General features: G+C 44.0%; 1 protein-coding gene across 1 annotated transcript in view; it reads right to left on the bottom strand.

Annotated features, from left to right (window-relative positions):
• Positions 1–289: 289 nt before the first annotated feature.
• Positions 290–22,697, bottom strand: part of mms19 (MMS19 homolog, cytosolic iron-sulfur assembly component) — a 60,078-nt gene continuing 37,670 nt past the window's right edge. Inside the window, exons 22-32 of the mRNA XM_052026857.1 lie at positions 20,387–20,489; positions 15,995–16,069; positions 14,532–14,658; positions 13,868–13,989; positions 12,874–12,930; positions 12,560–12,746; positions 11,771–11,853; positions 10,737–10,901; positions 9,446–9,505; positions 8,639–8,739; positions 290–5,405 (exon numbers count right to left, since the gene is read on the bottom strand). Of these exons, the coding sequence (XP_051882817.1) occupies positions 5,378–5,405; positions 8,639–8,739; positions 9,446–9,505; positions 10,737–10,901; positions 11,771–11,853; positions 12,560–12,746; positions 12,874–12,930; positions 13,868–13,989; positions 14,532–14,658; positions 15,995–16,069; positions 20,387–20,489 (1,108 nt within the window). The 3' untranslated portion in view covers positions 290–5,377. The remainder of the gene's footprint in view (positions 5,406–8,638; positions 8,740–9,445; positions 9,506–10,736; positions 10,902–11,770; positions 11,854–12,559; positions 12,747–12,873; positions 12,931–13,867; positions 13,990–14,531; positions 14,659–15,994; positions 16,070–20,386; positions 20,490–22,697) is intronic.

The following is a 22,697-nucleotide window of genomic DNA, read 5'->3' as shown; positions in this document are numbered from 1 at the left end:
TAGTAGCAACACCGATATCTCCTGAAAGGCATTTTAAACCTTTCGGGTGGATGGGAAAGGTCCTGGCCCCATTTCAAATCAATGCTGCTGCATACAGTTCTGGTCAATATCACACTGCTGCTTGACCATGTTTCAAATGTACTTCAGTGGTTGGAAAGGCCGGTTCATGAAAGACAGTAAATAAACAAAGCAAGTTAATACTATTAACACTGGGAAGCCCACATGCTAATAGCACACTCTCACGATGGAACAACACAACTGATTGACGAAGAGTTTAACACTGGCAGTCTTTATTAAAGTACAACCTTTGTAAGGGGAACCCTTAATTTTCAGAGTGTTAATTATTCCTCCAGTTGGAAGTTAAATTTACATTAGTTGTCCAGACAACTGCAAATCACACACACTTTGTAAACTAGTTAGCTGGAACCCAGTTAATTCTCATTTGTCACTCTCACCACCTCCTTTGTTCTGTGGAAAAGCAGCTCTGAGCACAGAGCATCCTATAATTGTAGCAGTCAAACCTTGGAGCAAGAAACAGTGTTGAGCAAGGAGCCCTCCCTGCAGCAGTAACTGAGGATTAAGAGCAGACAGTAAGGAATCCTTCCTTGGGCACAACCTTAGCTGCTGCAAGCCAGCAGACCACTAAAAGTACAGACCACCAGCGGCCTCGGGAACACTTTGCCCAATGGTCTGAAGGGTACAAGCAACGGAGAGTGAAACTTGGGAGTAGAGCTGCAATTAATTGCAATTTCACCTAAAGTTGCAATGGAAGACAGTATGCACAGGAAGAGTTAAGGAACAGTGAAAAATGGTGGCTGTTGCATAGACGTTTACATTTGGGATGGTTAAGAGCAGGTCTTTGCAGCAAATCAAAAACCTCTCCAAAAAGGCAACTGGCTGTACCTCTGATCCCATGGAGGAAGGACTTTATGTAGCTATGCTCTACAACACATTGATCCATTCCTGGATCATCCCAACACACCTTCCTGGGCAGATGTTACATTTCTATTTGCCCTTTTACCTCCTCCCTGCCGTCACCCTTCCAGGTAATGATCGCAGTACGTTCCATAACAAAAACAGTAGTGGAAGTAGGCAGCAGATCAGGAAGCATTCTGCAGATGGGTTCTGATGAAAGCTATTGACCTGAAATACTAACAGTTTCCCACTCCACAGGTGATGCCCGATTTGGCTGAGTGTATTAAAACATCACATTTCCAGGATGTTGTTCTTATTTTCAAATGCTATGTTCAACTTATTTTGCTTTTCAATGTCCACGATACAGTCCCTCTACATTGGGAAGAGGAAACACAGACTGAGCGACAGCTTTGCACAGCACCTCTGTTCACGTGGCAAGCACGACCCTGAGCTTCTGGTTGCCTGCTGCTCTGATTCTCTAGCCCACTCATTCTGAATCCCACTGGTACCTACCCATAGGACAGCACCTTAACTTTTAATTACGTCCTTGAGACAAAATCTTGGCTTCAACAATTGCAGATTTTAAATCAGTAAACTTTTTCCAACCCCATCAGGTTTCCTCACTTGTTCCATGACCACCCACTGCAGTTTTGTGCTATCAGTCCTTATGATTTCATCTCTCCCGCCCCACCTGCCTGTATTTGCTTCAAACCTAATGCAAAGCTGTTCCAGGTCTGATGAACAGCAATGCAGCTGAAACTAACTCCATGTCTCCCTCCACGGATGCAGCCCAACCTGCTGAGTGTTTCTAGCACTTTGTTTTTAATTTTGGATTTCCAGCACCACAGCATTTCCCCTTTGTAGCCCTGGGTTTTAAAAAAAGCTGGTCATGAACAGTAACTGGTTGCTGGAGAAATGTGTGCAGGAAATCAAAGGAAGTTTCAGAAGCAGGGAGCAAGGTCTTAGAGGTAAATGTACTAAAGGATAATTCCCACCTCCCAGCACACACATTGGTGGTCACAGCCTAGCCCCAGTACATCAATGCAGGAAGTGACCAATGACCTTCCTTCCATTTAGTCAGAGGTCACAATGTTCAATCCCTTTTGCCTCATTATAGGAAGGATGTGGAAGCTTTAGGAAGGGTGCAGAGGAGATTTACCAGGATGCTGCCTGGATTGGAGAGCATGTCTTATGAGGATAGGTTGAGTGAGCTGGGGCTTTTCTCTTTGGAGAGGAGGAGGATGAGAGGTGACTTGATAGAGGTGTACAAGATGATAAGAGGCATAGATTGAGTGGACAGTCAGAGACTTTTTCCCAGGATGACAATGGCTAACATGAGGGGACATAATTTTAAGGCGATTGGAGGAAGATAGAAGGGGATGTCAGGGGTAAGCTTTTTATATCTATCTCTCTCTCTCTCTCTCTCTCTCTCTCTATATATATATATATATAGGGACATTTAAGAGACTCTTAGATAGACACATGAATGATAGAGAAATGGAGGGCTATGTGGGAGGGAAGGGTTAGATAGATCTCAGGGCGGGATAAAATGTCAGCACAACATTGTGGGCCGAAGGGCCTGTACTGTGCTGTTATGTTCTATGTTCACATCTCATCAATAAATGAAGCAGCCCATGCCTTCATGGAGCAAGGCACACGCAACAATCAGGTTTGGGCTGATACATTTATTCCACAGAGTGCTAAGCAATGACCATCTTCAACAAGAGACAAACCACCCAAAGCCATTGACATTCCATGGCATTACCAGTGCTGACCATCACACTAACATCATTCTGGGGGTCACCACCGATGAGAAACCCAATGGTTCCAGACACAAATATTGTGGCGATGAGAACCAATAGCAAGTGATTCACCTCCTGGCACCCAAAGAACTCTCCACTGCCAACAAGGCACATGTCAGGAGTGTGTTGGTTTGCTCTCCACTTACCTGGATAAGTGCAGCTCTAACTCTAGAAGCTCACTGTTGAGGATACATCAGCTTGCTTGATTGGCACCCCTGAACATTTGTTTCTTGCAACACTAGTGCACCATGGCTGCAGTGTGCATCAGCTACGAAGTGCACTGCAGTTACTTGCCAAGGGTACTCTGACACCTCCCAAACCTGCCACCTCTACAAGGGATTCAGGTGTACGTGAGTACCACCACCATGCCCCCCTCCGAATCACTCATTGCTCTGATTTGGAATTGTAGCTCTGGTCCCATACTGTCACTGGGTCTAAATCCTGGAACTGCCTCCCCAAAAAGCACTGCAGGGGCACCTTCACCAGACGACTGCAGTGGTTCACGGTGGGAGCTCACCAGCATCTTCTCCAGGGCAGTTTGGGACAGACAGACAATAAATGCCAGCCTTGCTGCTGAACCCAGCTCCCAAAAAGTGAGTAACACACTGCACAAATGTGCAGGACAGCAACATACAAGTTGGAAGTTCAGGAGTATCGGAGGGCAGTAACATGCAGTGATGGGAAAGTGAGCTTGTTATGGGTCACTAGTGAGATAGAAGCAATTCCAGCGCTCACGAGTGACCAGACCAGAGGATACCCATGAAACAGTGATTCAGCAGGTACTCCTACACGACAGTACATGGTTATTATTCTTGGAATCATTTCTTTATCTAATCTATATGCTGCCTAATATCCATCCAGGGTTTCAATCCCTCTACACAATGCTACCATCAATTTTGTATGTTTTATCTCCACAAAGTACTTTTCTCCAAATCAATTCTCATTGAATATCTGACACTGATGTGTGAGGAACCCCGTGAAGCCAATGATTGTGACCACGTTGGAGTTCTAGACAGAGCCAGCCGCTTCAGTATGGACCAGAGGCTGCCTGGGTTGTTTCAGCAACTCGGAGCAAACGTTAGCAGAAAGACCAACATCCCAATGACTGTGAAAAGCACAAAAAACTGTTGATGCTGGAAATTTGAAATAGATGCTGAAAATGCTATAGCTATTCAGGTCAGGAAGGATCAGTGGAAAGAGGAACCGAGCTCACATTTCAGGGTTAATAGCTTTCTTCATATCTTCCAATGAAAAGTTATCCATCTGAAATATTAAATGCTTTTCTCTCTCTGCAGATGCTGCTTGACCCTGCTGAGTATTTCTAGAAATCTGTGCTTTTAATCTCAATTATTGCCTTCACCATCTGCACCTGTAAGGATTCCTGGCAGGGCGAAGATACAGCAGGCAAGGCAGCACATCCACGTCACCAAACCCAAGGGTTCCTGACCCGCTAGCACGGGGCGAGGAATCCGCAGGTCTGGTCACGCGGCACAACCTTCTCTCCTGGTGGACAGGCCACAAAGGAAAGAAAAACGCACACACTGGTCTCTCTGACCACATGCTCATGTGTCAGATGGATGACTGGAGGTTGCTTAAGGCAAGTCTTGTATATGGCTTGTACTTTTTAATAATCAAATCCACTCTGGCTGGCTATGGGGCTGTCAACAAATCCAGTATCAACCACAGCCATCTGCAGCCCTGCTAGACAGGCAAATTACCCAATCATCTCTGCTCTGGCAGGCTATAGCCTTGTCATTAAGTAGCCCAAATGGTATTTCATTCTGGTAATTTATAGCTCAAAGCTTAAACATAGGACGTGTCAAACTTTCTGCCCAGCACAAACTCTGCCTGCTCAGACCTCAAACCACACTTGCTTACTGCAATTAAACCTTGCAGTCTTAAAGAGTATCAACACACACAAAACAACTTCAACCAAGCAGCAACACCTTGTGTATTACATCTGACTCTTCATGATCATCATCACAGGAGGTGTAGTTAAAACAACTCAGTTCATGGCTGTAATTTGCATTTAAATTCCAGTCTCTCTTACTCATATGAATCTACTATTCTAAATATAAAAACAATGGAACCCTTCGCTTTGATTCTAGCCCGTAACTCACTCCCAGGTATCCAGGATTCTAAATATAAATTATTCAAACCTCTTAATCTGGTTTACACTCCTGGGGTTCCTGCAGTTGGGCACAGTCATTCCCAGTGCAGCTCAGGAGTGGAATTGTCCATCAGCTGTGAATAGGCGATGGTATTTGATGCTGCGCTGCCCTCTATTTGCTGGCTTCTCTCCCACACGGTCCTTACTCAATTGCTAGAATAATTCAAGTGATTTGCTCAGAGTTGGTCAGTTTGCTTTGTTACATCCTACAGGGGTGGGTTATCACATTGGGCATCGAGGCCCCATGGGTGCAGTGTGGAATGTGCTTCTTTATACGTTTAGCAAAAATCCGTTAAGCGTCAAGGTGCAATCTCTTCATCGTTTCAGTCTCCACCTCAGCCGCAAGTCGCCGTCAGAGATGGTTTGAATTTTCCTGCGTTTTCTGTGGTTTGGAACGTTGTTTGAACAGGTCACTGGGCTGTAAACGTACGGAAAAGGCTGGGCTTCAGCTGATTGTCTGCTTCCTCAGGTCAGCTGCTCTGGGTGAACATCAACTGCCCGGGCTCCCCAAGAGAAACCTGAAACAAAGCCCACGATCATCTTAGGAAGGGAAAGAAAGTGGACAATTAACTCTGTTACACATAGATAATTAAGAGCAATCCTATTGTTGGGAAAGTCCTATTAAATAACCTAATTTTCCCTTCTGGGTGCTCAAAGCAGCTGCCAAAACCTTCCCGTCTCCTTGAGACCCCAGAAATGTGATCTGAAATGTGCTTTTTTGGATGGATTTACTTGGACACATTGACCCTGGAAACTCAGACAGTGATTGTGGGCAAGTGGCTGGATAATAGAGAGCATCAGTCAGGCCCATTAGTGCCATCTTTCTAATGACCAGTCCTCTCTCAACAACTCACTACGGCTGCAGATGCTGGCTGACTGCATCCATATCAAGTCCAACAAGACCAAGGTCATTTGCAGTTTGCCAGTCCTGGTTCAGCTGTCAGCACCACAGACTCCACACCAACCATGCTGGCCTGAGAAACCACAAATCTCCAGGGATCTTTCACTCATTGGTGGAGCCTCCAGTCACATTTTCAATTCCAATCATCATTATCGCCATCTCTCTGCCTTTACAAAGGCACGTCTTTACAGATAAGACCAATCTGATGCAGTGGACTGGTTTCAATTGACTGAGGAATGAAGAGGCATTCCCCCCTGCCCATGCCTCCAGATTTTTCCTTATAGGCCCTGGTTTGTTTCTGATTGTTTTGCGTCTCCCAAGGGCATTAGATGGCTGTGGGGAAGGACGGTGAGCAGGAGGTATCTGGTTGTGATGCTGCAGTTATCATGGGGCATGCAGCAGGCTTGATGGGCTGGCTGGTTTTCCCTGCCCCACAACGCCACACTTTAAGGATGGCCCCACCCTGTGGGGATCACCTGCTGGGCAGATCTTCCATCCAGGAATCTGCTGGATAAGGCAGTGTGAAGCTACAGTGCACACATAGACACATCATAGGCTCAGCTCCTGACCTGTCCCAATTTAGCCCAACCCACATTTGGTAGGAAAATGGGCGAATCCATAGCCAAGATTTAGTGGTCACAGTGTTCTAGTACTCCAGGGACAAGGGGTTGGGAGTGGTTTAAGGAAAGTCATTTCATTGCATCCTTCCTGGCAAGTTAGTTTAGGTGGCCCATTGCAATGCTCCGACTGACACCAGATTAAGGTTAAGTAGCCCCTTCTATTCCTCCATTTAATGACATCATGGCTGATCCATACCCCAAATCCCATGAATCAGTCCTGATGAAAGTTCTTGACCTGAAAAGTCAACTGTTTATTTCCCTCCACAGATGCTGCCTGACCTGCTGAGTTCCTCCAGCATTTTGTGTATGTTGCCCACATCCTAGGTATCCAACTTCAACCTTTGGTTAGCAGAAGTCTATCAATCTTGGATGCAAGTTAGAAAACTTCTTCCAAAATCTTTTTTTGACACTATTGATTCTAAAATTCTCTCATATATTTGGCAGAATAAAAACCCAAGGTTAAGTAAGAAATATTTACAAAAACTAAAAAAAGGATGGTGGTATGGCCTTGCCTAACTTTAGATTATATTATTGGGCAATCAATATTAGATATTTAATTTTTTGGATACAAGATTCAGATGTAATTCAATGTCCCAAATGGGTACACCTTGAGTCCCAATCAGTACTTGAATTTTCATTAGTTTCTATTTTAGGAGCTCCACTCCCTTTTGCACTTAGCAAATTAAGTAAACATACGAATAACCCAATTGTTAATGAATATGGTTTCAATTTCGTAAAATTTTTGGACTGAATAAAGTTAATCTATCAAGTCCCATTCAATCTAATTTTTTCTTTCATTCATCCAGAGCTGACTCAGCTTTTTCCATATGGAAAAGGGAATAGTCGGTTTTCGTGATTTATTCATTGATAACTGTTTTTCATCTTTTGAACAATTGTCTATCAAATACAATTTGCCTAGATCACACTTTTTTCGATATTTGCAAATTAGAAATTTTTTAAAAGCTACTATACCCTCTTTTCCCACACCTTACAAAACTGAAATTACAGAAAAAATTTTTGATTTTAATCCTTGTCAGAAGGGCTTGATAGCAATAATTTATGATTTAATTATGAAAATTCATTCAGAACCACTGGACAAAATTAAGAATGAATGGGAGTGAACTCCAGACATCTTTACCTAGAGACTTGGAAGAAAATTCTTCATTTAGTTAATACATCTTCAATGTGTGCCAGACATTCGTTGATACAGTTTAAGGTAGTTCACAGGACCCATATGTCAAAAGATAAGCTAGCTCATTTTTATAACCATATAAATCCTGTATGTGACAGATGTGAATCAAATGTGGCTTCTTTGACACATATGTTTTGGTCCTGTCCTCTTTTGGAAAAATATTGAAAAGATATTTTTAACATTATTTCAAATGTATTGAAGATTGATTTACAACCTCATCCTATCACTGCAATTTTTGGTTTACCAAGGATAGAATCTGGCCATTTATCTGCCTCCGCTAACCGTATGATTGCCTTTGTTACATTAATGGCCAAATGATCCATTTTGCTTAAAATGGAAGGATCCAATACCCCCTACTACTTTTCAATGGTTCTCACAAACTATATCATGTTTAAACTTGGAAAAAATTAGGACTGGTACTGTTGATCCTTCGCTTAAATTTGAAGATATTTGGAGTCCATTTATTCAATATTTTCACATGATGTAGATCCCCTTTGTAATAACCTTTCAATTTAGAGGAACGGAGTTGACGACATAATATTGCTCTGTTTCTACTGAGAAATTTTAGTCCAGTTTTTAAAGATTTTTTTTATGCTTAGTTTGGTTTGATATATTGTTTATAATTTTTCTCATTGTTTTGGGGATTTTTTTGTTCTTTCTTTTATATTTTATAATAAATATTTTTCTTTTATATTATATTCATTCACTAACAGATCGTTGGATCTACAGATTTTTTTTATACTCTATTGTTCTTTATGATTATCCATGTCATGATTGTTCCCCTGATCTCTTTGTATTACATGTATAAACATTGATACATTAATCTGCATTAATTTGAAAACTAATAAAAAAGATTGAAAAAGAAAGAAAACTTCTACTATCCTTTGCCTACAGAGGTTCCTAACTCTGGCCCAGGATGCCACAGAGCAGTGGGGGGACCTGCTTTGTATCATTCAGCTATTCCCTACCCAATTCTGCCCTCCCACCCTCGGTAAGTGGACTGGTGTTCCCGAGACGGGTTTCACTTTCCCCACGTACCATTCTCCCCGAGCTGCGACTGCCTCCTTCCTCACCAGCCGCTTCTTGTCATCCAAGGGTTTGGCCAGGGCTTGGATCACCCGGGCTTTGTGTGGAAGGATCTGTAGAGGGAAGGCAAGATATGTTTAAAAGTAACGGTTAAGTACAAGCCCATCTTCCCCACAGGAACGCAATGAGGCACTGCTCTCTTTGACAGCAGTCAGGTGCCATGGCAAATGTGCTCATCTATGCTTTAAGGAAATACATTACAATTCGACAAGAATGGATGAAACCTTTGCAGATGCAGTTTTGGTGTCACTCTACTTGTCCACAAAAACAGTGTGGGCAGGCACGGTAGTGTAGCGGTTAGCGTAACACTTTACAGCGCCAGCGACCCGGGTTCAAATTCAGCTGCCATCTGTAAGGAGTTTGTACGTTCTCCCCGTGTCTGCACGGGTCTCCTCCGGGTGTTCCGGTTTCCTCCCGCATTCCAAAGACATATGGGTTAGGAAGTTGTGGGCATGCTATGTTGGCGCCAGAAGCATGGCGACACTTGCGGGCTGCCCCCAAGACATTTTACACAAAAGATGCATTTCACTGTGTGTTTCAATGTACATGTGACTAATAAAGAAATCTTATCGTAATTATAATGGGGTGATCCAACTGAGAATTAACATTAAAAGGATTAAGCTTGTGTTAGAGAAGACAGTTTGCTTCAGCTACATAGAAGAGAGTTTGAGGTCTCACTCCCAACTTGTATAAAGCCCAATCCAAGTCAACGCAAGACTGATAGGTAAAGTAACACATGACTAAATGTACAGGTCTTACCACGTGTGCGGGCAGTTTAGTCAGTGCGTGCATACATTGCAAGGAGGCAATACGAACTTTCTGCAATTAAAACAGAGACAAACCAGTGTAAGCAGGCAATCCTTTCCACAATCCCACCCATAGAACGTCGACTCATGGTGAACATTGTTGGATTCGACTGTTTTAAATAGTTCTTTAACATGTATAGTGTTTAATACATCTCAAGGGGTTACACAAGGAATGGCCACTTCCTAGCTTATTGGTTTGTCCATCAGGTGAATACGTGTTTTCTCATTGGTTGGTTTGGCCACAGGTATCTAATAGGTTTCCTGATTGGACTATTGTTAGCTAAGGAGTACCTCTTATCTCAGGTATAAAAGGTGTTTTTTTGTTAATCTCTCACTTGCTCTCTTTCCAACCCCCCCCCCCCCCCCACTGCCCCCCAGCCCTAGCTCATCTTTAGTTCCTTTTCTCAGCTCATCTCCCAGTAGTAAAGCTTGTGCCATGTGCTCTGTGACTGTTTCTTTGTTTTAAACTTCTCCAATAAAACTTTGTGAAGCACCAAGTTGTTTTCAACTCATTCTTGGACTCCTGACAGAACCAACGGATTCGAAAATAACCAGATCCGACAACGAGGAGAAGCTCAGCTGACCGTTAAAACAGAAAATGGAATATTTTCACAGATTCCTGATAAATGCCGGAAGTGAATAATATTCACATGAACTTGCCACGATCGAGAGTCTGCTGCTTGAAGCGGCAGAGGGATCAGATTCAAAAGGAATCTGCCAGAAGAAATTTGGAAGTAGATGCAAGGCAATATGGAAGCAGGATTGATAGGAGAGCTCTTACAAAGAACCAACACAGCACACTAGACTGAAAGGCCCAGTGTTTGATTCTGTGAGCATGGTTTGGAAGGTTAAATCCCCAATGCAGACATCAGTTGAAACTCCCATCTGGCATTCGGGGTCTTGATCCACTCTTAGCCCAGAAACCAAGTCTCTGCGATCTCATCCAGACCAGCAACGGCCCCCAGATGTGCACACAGAGCTTTATACTGTTCTTTGCAAAATATAAACCCAGTCTGCTGTAGTCAAGGCAAAAAGAAAAACCAGTCACAATGCAATCCAGAATCATGTGTGAATGACAGGTTTTGGGTATCTGAAAAATGATTTACAAAGGAAAGCGCCTGTACCCTTGAGGATTCTCTGGATAAAGTGGGGAGGCATCAAGAACAAGATTGGAAGAGTTCAAGTTCTTGCCAAAGAACAAAATATTTGATCGAGGTCACCCCAGTCCAGTTCTCGATACATACCATAGCAGGACTAGTAGTCAGATTGAGCAGCTTGTTCACCAAGGTCTCTATGTGCAAACTCATGATCTGTGGGGCTTCCAGCAACAGAGGGTGTAGGCAACCGAGAGTGGACAACTGGACCACCTGGTCTGGGCAGGACAAGGCCTCCAACAACAAGGTCAGTAACTGAGGAAAGCAAAGAAACAATGCTCAAAGTAAGCACATGACAAACCGAGGTTCCAGTGCCAACACACACGTATCCATCCGAGGTGAGCTCCAATCTCACAGGCCCACCAGGTCATGGCCAGTGGCAGTCGAGGATCTACCCCACGCACACACAGCACCAACTACACATAGCCATTATATCCAAAGCTCCTCCAATCACACATGCCTGCCTGATCTAAACCACTGCCAACTACGCAAGAAGGAGCAGAGAAACTAACATCCATAGACTAGGGGTGGGATAGAGTTCAGCCACTGCTGTTGGAGAAGAAGATGCAGATTTAACCAGTATTAACCGTTACATTTCCCAGAGCAGAGTATTTGGTGAATATACAAAATTTTGGATGCATGGAATCTTTGAACATTAAACAATCAAATCCAAGACTTCTGACTTTGGGATATAGGTCAGAAATTACACTTAAAGCTTGACTCTATGGTCCTGTTAGATCTCAATAGTCTGATGTTGTTAATATTAAAGGATTCTGCTTTTATGTACCATGAACAGTCTTTTCTAATCCTACAGGCAAGTCACGGAGAAGCAGTGTGTGTGAGAAATCTAGATTGTTGGGAGTGCATAAACCCACTGCCCAGATTGGGCGCTGGTTGTCCTCACAATAACCTGTGGACTACATTCCAAATGTGCATTCAGGAGGTCCGAACATTTGTCAAATGGTCAACATGCTATCTATCGTTCTTCGATGTAGAAGAGGGTGGAGGTGGTGGAGAGGAGGAACAAGAAAGAAGTTCAAATAATAGACAAGCAGCGCATAACCACAGACAACTGATGGTAGCATCACATCCATGTTCTAGAACAGCATCATGTCTGTACTGACCGACGGGAGCTCTGTCAGTAGTACTTGCTTGGGTAGACTGTTCAGCACGTGAGATAGTGCCTTCAGGTAGTTCGACTTGTTATCTGTAACAAACCAAGGCCCATGGGAGCATTAGATTGAACATATCAATTCCACAGCTTACCAGTGCCAAGATCCAGGCAGGTGCCTCTGAGCCATCATCAATACATCCAGAAGGGACCAATTAGTCGCAGATAGGGGATTGGTTTCTCACGCCCCTCCAACCCAGCCAGTAACAGCCCCAGACCCACATCATTTCACGCAGCATAATTCGGCTCAAACCTCCATCTCCAGACCCCATGGCAACAAAGCCTGGCCTTGCAACAATAGCCGTGCCCCCCCCCCCCAAAAAAATGAATGGAAACAAGTTCCAAAGATACGTAAAAACCTTGCCTTCTACTGAAGAATACTCAGTCACATACTGAGTACAATTCAAATTCCATGGGGTACAAGTGGGCCATATACTGCCAGAGTCCCAGGATACAGTATGGGACACTCCTACCTATCCTTTGACTCCCTGGACACTGTGCGAGTGTCTGACCTGCATACAGCTGCACTGATACAGCAAATGGGACCTAAGTGACTGTTAGTCATAGAGTAATACAGCATGGAAACAGGCCCTTCAGCCCAACTGGTCCAAGCTGACCATGGGGCCCACCAACCTAGCCCTGTTTGCCCATCAAGCTAGCCCCATTTGCAGCTAGTTAGCCTGCTTTTCCTTCCTGTCCTTACAGTTTGAGAATACCTGTCCCGCTGTGACTGGAGCCTCACCTTTGCCAGCCGCATGGAAACCCTGAACCAACTTGGGTACGTTCTCGGTGAAGAACCGCTGTCGGTACATGAGGCGCACATCAGCGTGAGTGGATTTGTTCAGGACGTCTGTGGAGTCGCTCACCAACAGGGAGAATCCGTCTGCAGCCTCCGTTCCCAGGTCAGGGTCGGTCAGTAGCTCCATCAGCTGGATCAAGGGGCAAGTGGTGAAGAGAAACAAGAATCATGTCCGTTCAAAGGAGAGGCCAGTAAGCACAAAGGTTTCACCTCAAGTATTACGCAGTCTAGCCCAACTTTGAGAAGCTCCCTCTTACCTTGTCAGTCAGTGTGGCAGCCAAAGGATGATATCGCAGTACGAGGGATTTTGTTAACTGAGGAAATGAAATAAAACCAGAACATGGGTTATACATTAGAAGGCAACTTGCACCCAATGGAAACTGCATGATGCACTAATAATTTGTCAGTATTAACTATACATTTGTTCTTCAAAGTGACTCAAGTTTAGAACAGGGAAGATGAAGCAGTAGCTTACATGCACCGTTTCTGTACGGCAGATGATCAGTGTGGGGCATTGATGGGCCTGCACATTCAAACAAGAGGTGAAACAGAATCATCGGCTCAGAGAACACCATTTGATCCAACATGGCTGTCCCAACCACCTACTAACTCTCACCTTGGATTTTAAAAGTGCAGCGGATAAAGATTTTATATCCACTGAGAGTTCTGGTACAGCTCTTCAGGGCCTTGCAGTTCTCTGGGGGAAATCAGAAGCCTGTCCCATTGGAGAGGATGAGCAGGAACCCTGGCCGCTTCCTCCCCTCCCCCAGTTAACCCGAGAATGCAGAGACCTGCACCCTCAGCCTGGTTGCATTCACTAACCAAATACAAGTTGTGTTTCACCGAGTGATATCCACCTCTCAAGTCAGAAGGTCAGAGGTTTAAGATGCACCCAGAGACTACAGCAGATGGAGGGCAATCATCCCTGCAGAACATCGGGGGGGGGGCGGGGGGAGGTGGAAGGGAGTCTTCAGATGAGACTTAAATCACGATCTATTATTCCCGCTCAGATAGACACAAAACATCTCCTGGACCTCTGAACAGGAGCTGGACAGTTCTTCCCTACGTGCGAGTATTTCACTCGACCTAAGATCACTTAAAAACAGCCAAGCCGTTGGGCATCATCAGATTCCTTTTGGTGGGATTTTGCTCTGCACACATTTGGCCTCCTCTTTGGAAAGTATTTTGCTGGTTGCAAGGTATTTTGGTGCATTCGTCTATCCTAGTTACCATTCTGCACGATTCCCTTACCCATAGCAACAAGGTGAAAATTCGTGTCCTGCTAGCAGACTGTGAACAATCACCACCGTTCCTCTGCAGCTCACAGTCCATCTTCTTCAGCACATCTTGCAAAACGGAATCCAACTGTTCACCTACAAGAGAATGAGTCACAAGCACAGCACAAATTTTAGCACCCAGCTTCACCATCCTACATAACAGAGCCCCCTTGACGTTTACCTGCCTAGGCCACCCTTCCTCCCCATCCAACTTTCACCAGCCACACCTTTCTGCTATCCTCCATTTATCAGCAAGACTGTGCTTATTTTCATTGCTGCAGATGCTCCCCTGAAGATAGGGTAATACAGCAAGCCAGTTGACACAGGTAGTCTCCATTGCTAACCTGAATTTGGGGACTTATTGTGGTACAATGGTGATTAGGACGTGCCTGCATGTACCAAAACCCCAATAAAACCAAAGGGGTTTCAGGTCATCACCATCCCAAAAGCAGGGTTAAAACAAAGATGTTGTTGCAATTGGATGATTCAATTGGTGCCCCCTCTATCTTTCTGACAAATAACTAGGCTTTATAAATATTGCATTCTTGGTTCAAGGATGAAGAATGGGTTGGTTTGGACCAGAGCATCTGGCAATCAATCTGAAAAGAGATCAGTGACCAGACCAATTGCCTCCTCACCTGCTGGGTACTTGTTGATAAGACCCGCAACACATTTGGCAGCAGAAGTATAAGTGAATCGGTGGTTGCTGGAAGAACACAGCTCCATCAGGTGTGCCAACAACCTCTCTTGTTGAGGCACCACCACCTGCAATACACGAGATGCACCAGAGTTTCAGTAACTTGATCATCAGTAATTTGAGTTACTAGATTTTATTCAGACTTTTTCCTCTGACCGATCCCTTGATATTATTAAAGGGAGGAGAATCAGCAATGGGATAAGAAACGTCACCATGTTTGCATCCCCAGCAGTCACTCGGCACACCAGGAACAGCCAAGTCAACATGCACAAATCTGCTCCACACTACCCTGCTGTGCCTCTGCCTCACAGCTCAATGCTAACTTTGGCCACTGTTTGTGTGGAGTTTACACATTCTCCCTGTGACCACATGGGTTTCCCCTGGGTGCTTCTGTTTCCTCCCACATCCCAAGGTTAATTAGCCACTGTAAATGTGTAGGTGAATGGTAGGATCTGGGGGGGGGGTGGTAAGTTGACAGGAAGATGAGGAAAATGAAGAAATAGGATTAATAAATGGATGCTTGATGGTCAGTGCGGACCCAGTGGGCCAAAGTGTTGGATGACCGTACTCCCAGGTACAGCCTGGTCTGGTTGCAAAGAAAAACTCCCTCGAAACTGTCCCAACAAATATTTCCTGGGCAGAGGCAGCAGGGGTTGGGTACACAGAGTAAACAAAAATAAATGCTGGAAGAACTCAGCCAGTCAAACAACATCTGTGGAAAGACAAACCAGTTAACGTATCAGGTTCACGCCCCTTCATCTGAACACTGGACCCTTCATATCAAGTGAAGCTCCCTCTACACTATCCCATCACACACTCCCAGGGCAGGGACAGCACGGGTTAGATACAGAGTGAAGCTCCCTCTACACCGTCCCATCACACACTCCCAGGACAGGGACCGCACGGGTTAGATACAGAGTGAAGCTCCCTCTACACTATCCCATCACACACTCCCAGGGCAGGGGCAGCACGGGTTAGATACAGAGTGAAGCTCCCTCTACACTGTCCCATCACACACTCCCAGGGCAGGGGCAGCACGGGTTAGATACAGAGTGAAGCTCCCTCTACACTGTCCCGTCACACACTCCCAGGACAGGGACAGCACGGGTTAGATACAAATTAAAGCTCCCTCAATGTTTTCAGAAACAAACCTCAGATGTATGGCACCGACGTAATATTTCCATTTCCCACACTGACCAACACACATACTCTAAGGTCATACCAAATCACTGCCATCCAACAAACAATTTACGACAGAGACCCGTGTTCACCTTAGCCTCCATGATCAGAACTGCATTCCAACTGTTGGCTCAGGAGATGCGAAGCAATAAGATAAGCCAGCTCCAAGCAGGACATTTTATTAACTGGAATTAAGGTATGTGGTCAAGTCAAAGCAATACTCACATTCTTTGGCAAAGAGCAAACAGCCGCCTGCAGAAGTGCAACTAACTGAGTCTGTGGCCAGGGAGGGTTGGGAGTCTGTAAGGAAAGAAATTATTACACCAGAGTACAGGGAAGCATTCTGAATTTGATGATTTTTATGGTGACAGAATGAACTTAAATCCTGCCGCTGAATACCAAATGCTCTAGTCCGGTCAGTGGCCCTGGATGTTACTTCTCCCCACTTTTCTCTAACCCAACTCCCACCAATATTCCAACTCCAATTAGCTGACCTGGTACAGAATGAAGTTCAAATCCACAGCTTTCTGGTTAGTATAGTTCAGCAAGAGTCAAGGTTGAACCTTCATTGCCTTCCAAAAGCTGACCTTATATTTTACCTGCACCATCCCCATGACTCTAGTTCTCTAAGAATGCAAGTTTAATGATCTCACAAATTAATACACTGAACATTTGGACCCCTAAGATGGAAAAATTGAAATTTTTACAACTCTGAGATAAAATTTCCCTTCATCTTAGTCATAAAGTGGTCACATCCCAAACCATTGCTTTGGCCTTCACTTGAGAGAGCTGAGAGCAGTTTATTGAGTGAGATGTGAGAATCTGAATTCAGCATCACTTACAGTACCTAGAAACACCTCAGAGTGGTGCTGCAAACCAGATAATGATTCAGACATGGAACAGTTTGGAACAGGAACAGACATTTCAGCTCACGATGTCTGTACCAACCATGATGCCAATTTACACCAATCCCATCTGCCTGCACATGGTCTACATCCCTCCATTCCCTGCTTATTCATGTCTATGTAAATGCCTCTTAAATGTTGCTATCATGTCTGTTTCCACACCTCCCCTGACAGCACCTTCCAGGCACCCACCACTCTGTGTAAAGAACTCGCTTCAAACTTTCCCTCTCTTACCTTAAACCTATGCCCTTCAGTATTTGACATTTCCACCCTGGGAGAAAGACCGACAACCACCCTACCTATGCCTCTCATATACTTCTATCAGGGCATGTTTACCCCAGTGAGTTCAAGCAGTTTCTGTTCAAAGATGTTTCTTCAAAACCTGGAAGTAAATTCCCATTTATCTCCACTGCACAGTAAGGAATAGCTTTTATTCCAAGGGGCTGGAATATAAAGTCAGGTTTTAATTGTTGAGCCCAAGTCAGACTCTTTATGGAGTAGTGCATGTTCCAGTTTGGGCACTGCACTGAAGTAAGGGCCACAAATACTTCTGAGGGATGTGAAAGAGTTTAATTATGAGGAGAGGTTCCACTAGCTGCACTTGTGTTACCTTAATGATCAGAGGCTTAGCAGTGCAGTGGGTTGTGAATCTTTAAAATTCTCTACAAACATAAGAGAAGGCCATAGAACTTCTCAAGCCTGGGATGCCATTTAATAAAATTATAACTAATCTGACTGTAAACTCAACCCTGCATTCCTGTCTACCCACAGTTTTGCTTATCAAATATTTCTACACTGCCTTAAAAATATTCAAAGATATCACTTCCACCTTCCTTTAAAGAGCAGAGTTCTAAATGCTCATGATCATCTGAGAGGGAAAAAAAAACACTCCATCTGTCCTCGGCCAATCCCTTATTTTTAAATAGTGACCCCTCATTGCATATTTTCTCACAGACAGAAACATACTCTCACATCCACCCTTTGAAAAATCCTCAGGATTTTCATAGGATTCAAATTGTCACCTCTTACTCTACTAAACTTGATAGCAGCTTAATCTGTCCAACCATTCCTCTTAGGACAATCCAGCCATTCCTGGTATCAGGCTAACAAACCTTTCCAATGCATTTACATTCCTCCTCAAATAATACTGTATACAGTAGTCCAAATGCAGTCTCATCAATACCCTCTATAAGTGAAGTGTAAGCTCTGCTTTTGTATTCAATTCTTTTCTTAATAAACCAATTTCAGCTTTTCTGATTACTTGCATGCTGGCCTTTTGCAAATCATGCAGCAGCACACCCAGATCCCTCTGTACTCTCTGCAGTTTCTCACGGTCCTGGGCAGAGCAGTTGCCGTACCAAGCCGTGAGGCAACTGCTCTGCCCAGGACTGCAAGAAACTGCAGAGAGTTGTGGACACAGCCCAGCGCATCACGGACACCAGCCTCCCCTCCTTGGACTCTGGTTATGCTGACTGCTGCATCAAGACAGCAAGAGGTAAAGACAAAGACCCCACCCACCCGGGACATTCTCTCTTCTCTCCTCTTCCATCAGGTAGAAGATACAGGTGCCTGAGGGCACGTACCACCAGACTTAAGGACAGCTTCTACCCCACTGTGATAAGACTATTGAACGGTCCCCTTATACAATGAGATGGACTCTGACCTCATGATCTACCTTGTTGTGACCTTGCACCTTATTGCACTGCACTTTCTCTGTAGCTGTGACACTTTACTCTGTACTGTTATTGTTTTTACCTGTACTACCTCAATGCACTCTGTACTGACTCAATGTAACTGCACTGTGTAACGAATTGACCTGTACGATTGGTTTGCAAGACAAGTTTTTCCACTGTACCTCGGTACAAGTGACAATAATAAACCAATACCTCAGAGCTCCTCAATCTATCATTTAGATAATATGATCCTTTATTATTTTTCCTACTGCAATGGATAATTTCACATATTCCCACAATACACTCCATTTGTCAAATCTTTGCCCACTTGCTTAATCCACGTACATCATTTCCTAGCCTCCTTTAGGTTCTCACCACCACTTACCTTTCTGCCTAACTTTCTGTCATCAGCAGATGTAACAACCATACTTTCATCCAGATCATTCACACAAATGGTAAAATGTGGAGGCTCCCAATGCCAATCCCTTTGATGCATCACTCATTACTTCTTGCCAATCAGAAAAAGATCCATGAATGCTGCTCTCCAGCTGGCTAATAAGAAACAACCTTCTATCCCTGCCAACGAACTCTTATTTTCTGCAATCACTTTTGATGTGGCACCTTGCCATCAGAAAAGCTAACTATATTGGATGTACTGGGACAGTAATGGGACTGAGGATCTTCAGTTATGTGCACTCAGGCCTAAAATTGAAAGACCTTTGGATACTAAAGGACTCTCGTGAGAAATTGGACAGGGTGCAGGATTAGCCGTGATCTTATTGAGTGGAGCTGATCTACTGTTTTTAAATGTTTAAAGTCTCACAGTTTAACTACCTATCTCCACTTGTAGGGGAGTGCAGTACATGGAAGTTATTTTCATTTTTAGAGCCTAGAATTCTAGGTGTACTGGAATTCACTGAGGGTATGACTACAGAATAGTGAAAGGGGGAAACCAGTGGATGTGGTGTACTTAGATTTTTTGGAAGACTTTTAATAAAGTCCCACATAGGCTGGTCAACAATGTTAGAGCATACAGAACATACTAAGATTTGGCTGATGGACAGGAAGCAAAGGGTGGAAATAGAGGGATTCATCTCAGGTTGGCAGGCTGAAGGCAGTAGGGAATTGATCACAATCCTAAACTTGATGGGGTTGATGTAATTGATGCAGAGGGGTTTCGGGGGATATGGACAAGCTAAGTGAGGGGTGAGGTAGCAGATGGAATATACATGTTCATCTACTTTGGTGCACAAAACAGAAAAAACAGAATATTTTTAATGATGAGAGATTAGGTAGTGGTGATATTCAAAGGAACCTAGGTGTGCTTGTAAACGTGTCATTGAAAGCCAACATGTAGGTGCAGTAGGCAAGGACAACTGGTAATGTTAGCCTCTATAAGGAGGAGGTTTGATTGTGGTAGTCTTATTGCAACTGTATAACGACTTGGCAAGAACGCACTTGGAGCGTTGCATACAGTTTTGATCTCCTTCCTTGAGAAAGGATGCACCTACCATACAGGGAGTGCAGTCATGAAGGGAATCCCTGGTTGCATGCCTGGCAGGATTGCTGTAGGAGGACCAGCACTGTGTTATCAAGTTTAGAAGATTGAGAGGCCATCTCATTGAAACTTAACAAATTGTTAAGGACAGGACAGACTCTAGAGAGAATGTTTCTCCTGACTGAGGAACTAGAAACAGGGGACACCATTTCAGAGTAAAAGGTCGGCTATTTAGGGCTGGGGCGAGGACTAATTTCGTCACCTTTGGAATTCTCTCCCCTGGATAGCCGTGGAGGGCTATCCTGCTCCCTATGTCCTTGTACAAAGGGCAGTGAAAATGGAAGTCATATTCTCCAAAAAAAAGGATGTAAGAGGTGAGGGACAAACAACATTTTCAAAACTGAAATTGGTACATTTTATTTGGTAAATGCATCACAGATATGGATCAAAGATGAACAAGTGGGGCTGGAGACCACATGAAGGGCTAACTAGCCTCTTCGTGATTCCATGTAATTAACAAGAAAAGTCAGGAAGTACTCACATGAAAAGGGTGGAACTTTCCAGGAACGTTATCTTCAGGCAGGAAGGAGTTATTCCCATCAAGGAACAAGGCAACAACCTGCGAGATTGTTCTGGAAACCAGCCTAAAGTGGTGTCGGGCAAGAAAGGAAAAGCATGTGTTATGTCAAAAACAATAATGCAACCACTGAATGACAGAATGCTCAAAATCAGTGTGAAAAAATGGTTATGGTTTTCTTTAAAAAAGATTCACCACTGGGACATGAACATGAATAGCAAGGCTGATATTTATTGCTAAGTTCTGCTCACCCAGAGGTGGTGGTTGTTGAGCCATCTCAAGCTGACATCATGGAAGCACGAGAGACTACAGATGCTGGAACCTGGAGCAACACACAAAATACCAGATGAACTCAGCGGGTCAGGCAGCATCTGTGGAGGGAAATGGAGAGTCGATATTTTGGGTCGTGATCCTTCAACTGGACCCTTCATCATCCCTTCAGCAGTCCAGATGAAGGGTCTCAACCAAAAATGTCGACTGTCCCTTTCCCTCCATAGATGCTGCCTGACCTGCTGAGTTCCTCCAACACCTTGTACGTTGCTCGAGCTGACATTAGTAGTTCAACATAGTTCACCAGGACTTTTCAGTGCAGTTAAAAGTCAGCAATGTCAGGATGAGACTGGGGTTGCCTGCAAGCTCAATTAGTTAAAAATGATAAATTTCCTTCCCTTAAGGGAACTAACTGGAATTTAATGACATTGACATTTTCATGTCTACTGACAGTTATTTTAAAAACTAAATTCAGATTCCAAAATTGCCACGGCTGAACAAAGTTTTCACATCCTGTGAACTGATAAATGGAAGAGGATCAACACCACCAGAATAGGGAGCACAGGGAGAAGAATTGCTTTAAAAAAAAGATGCAGCAAATTGTAACCTAGAACAGTGTGGGTGAAAAAGTGATGGAAGCATATTCACTAATAACTTTTAAAAAGAGATTTGAAACTATTAATTTGTAGGACTATGGGGAAAGAGCATGGGACAGAGGTGGTCTGGATCAGCTTTCATAGAATCAGTCAAGGCATAATGGGCCACATGATGTCCTGCAGTGCTGTACCAATCAGTGACAATCTGATGCAAAACCAGGTCTGTGGGTTAGAGATTGGGGAACATGCTGCTGATGGGACTACACCCAGCTACTGATGAGACAGCCAGTGCGTAAGAGAGTTCCAAGAGGAGGAAGCTGCAGCTTCTACAAAACTGAGGGGCAGGAAGTAGAGAATAATAGTTTCTGCTGGAGGGAAGGGACTGGAAAGGAACAGGCTGTTTTAAAGCCTAGTTTCAACACGTCATTCTTTCTGTAAAACAAAAATGCAGGTGTACAATGACTGCAAACCATGCTGGTACCTTCCTCCTATTGTTTATAGGAAATGCAAAATGGGTCACTGATCGCACCACACTTAATCTGGAAAGACAATGCAAACGCCTGCTCGACCACTAGTACAAGTGGCACAGTCAACCCTCTGGCAAGAACGTTTGATTGTGAGTGAGTGCAAGGTGATGGGAGGGAAGGGGAGTGGGAAAAATGGGTGGAACAGTGCAGCACTCTATCCTGTGCCACTTTGACATTTGAACAGGTGCATTTTTAGCAAGGCAGAGCAAACAGATTGAATTGGGTCAGGAACTGGGTGCCTTTATACATCTACATTAACAGGACATGTTCCAAGGTGCCTGAAGAGTATAAAATGGCCAAAAATGGATATCAAGCCAGTAAAGGAGACATTCAAGTGAACAAAAGTTAGATACAAAAGTTGCAAAGAACAGAAGAGAGGGGAAGCTTAGTGAGGTCTGGAAGGAGGGAAAACAAGTTCTGAAGCTAAAAGTCCAGACAATAAAAAGGCAAAAGAAGTGTGGTGGGGTGGAGAAGAGTCCAGAGCTGGAAAGATGAAACTATGTCAGGGCAGGAGTGGTTAGGGAGAGAGAGATAAGAGGTAGGAATATGGAGAGATTTTAATAGGAGGAGGATAACTTGTAAAAATTGTGACGTAACAGGAGTAGGAGTCAAATGTAGATCCGAAAACAGAAGGGATAATGGGTGAACAAGACTTGGTACGAGTTAGGATAAAGGCAAAGTTTTGGATAAGTTCAGGTTCACAGAGAGTAATGACAAGAAGTCATATTATTCCCTATTCCTTTTCCTCTGTCTCAGCGTAACTTAACTTGTACACAGAACCACTTCTTGCTGTATTCCAGCAAGTCCGAGTCCAAGGACTCAATCTAGAATTTTCTGATTTGTAGTGAGCTGTAAGCATCTTCAAGGACGCAGAGAAGAGGG

Source organism: Pristis pectinata, chromosome 12 (genome assembly GCF_009764475.1).
Source record: "Pristis pectinata isolate sPriPec2 chromosome 12, sPriPec2.1.pri, whole genome shotgun sequence".
Taxonomy (NCBI): Eukaryota; Metazoa; Chordata; class Chondrichthyes; order Rhinopristiformes; family Pristidae; genus Pristis; species Pristis pectinata.
This window is presented reverse-complemented; position numbering and strand designations above follow the sequence as displayed.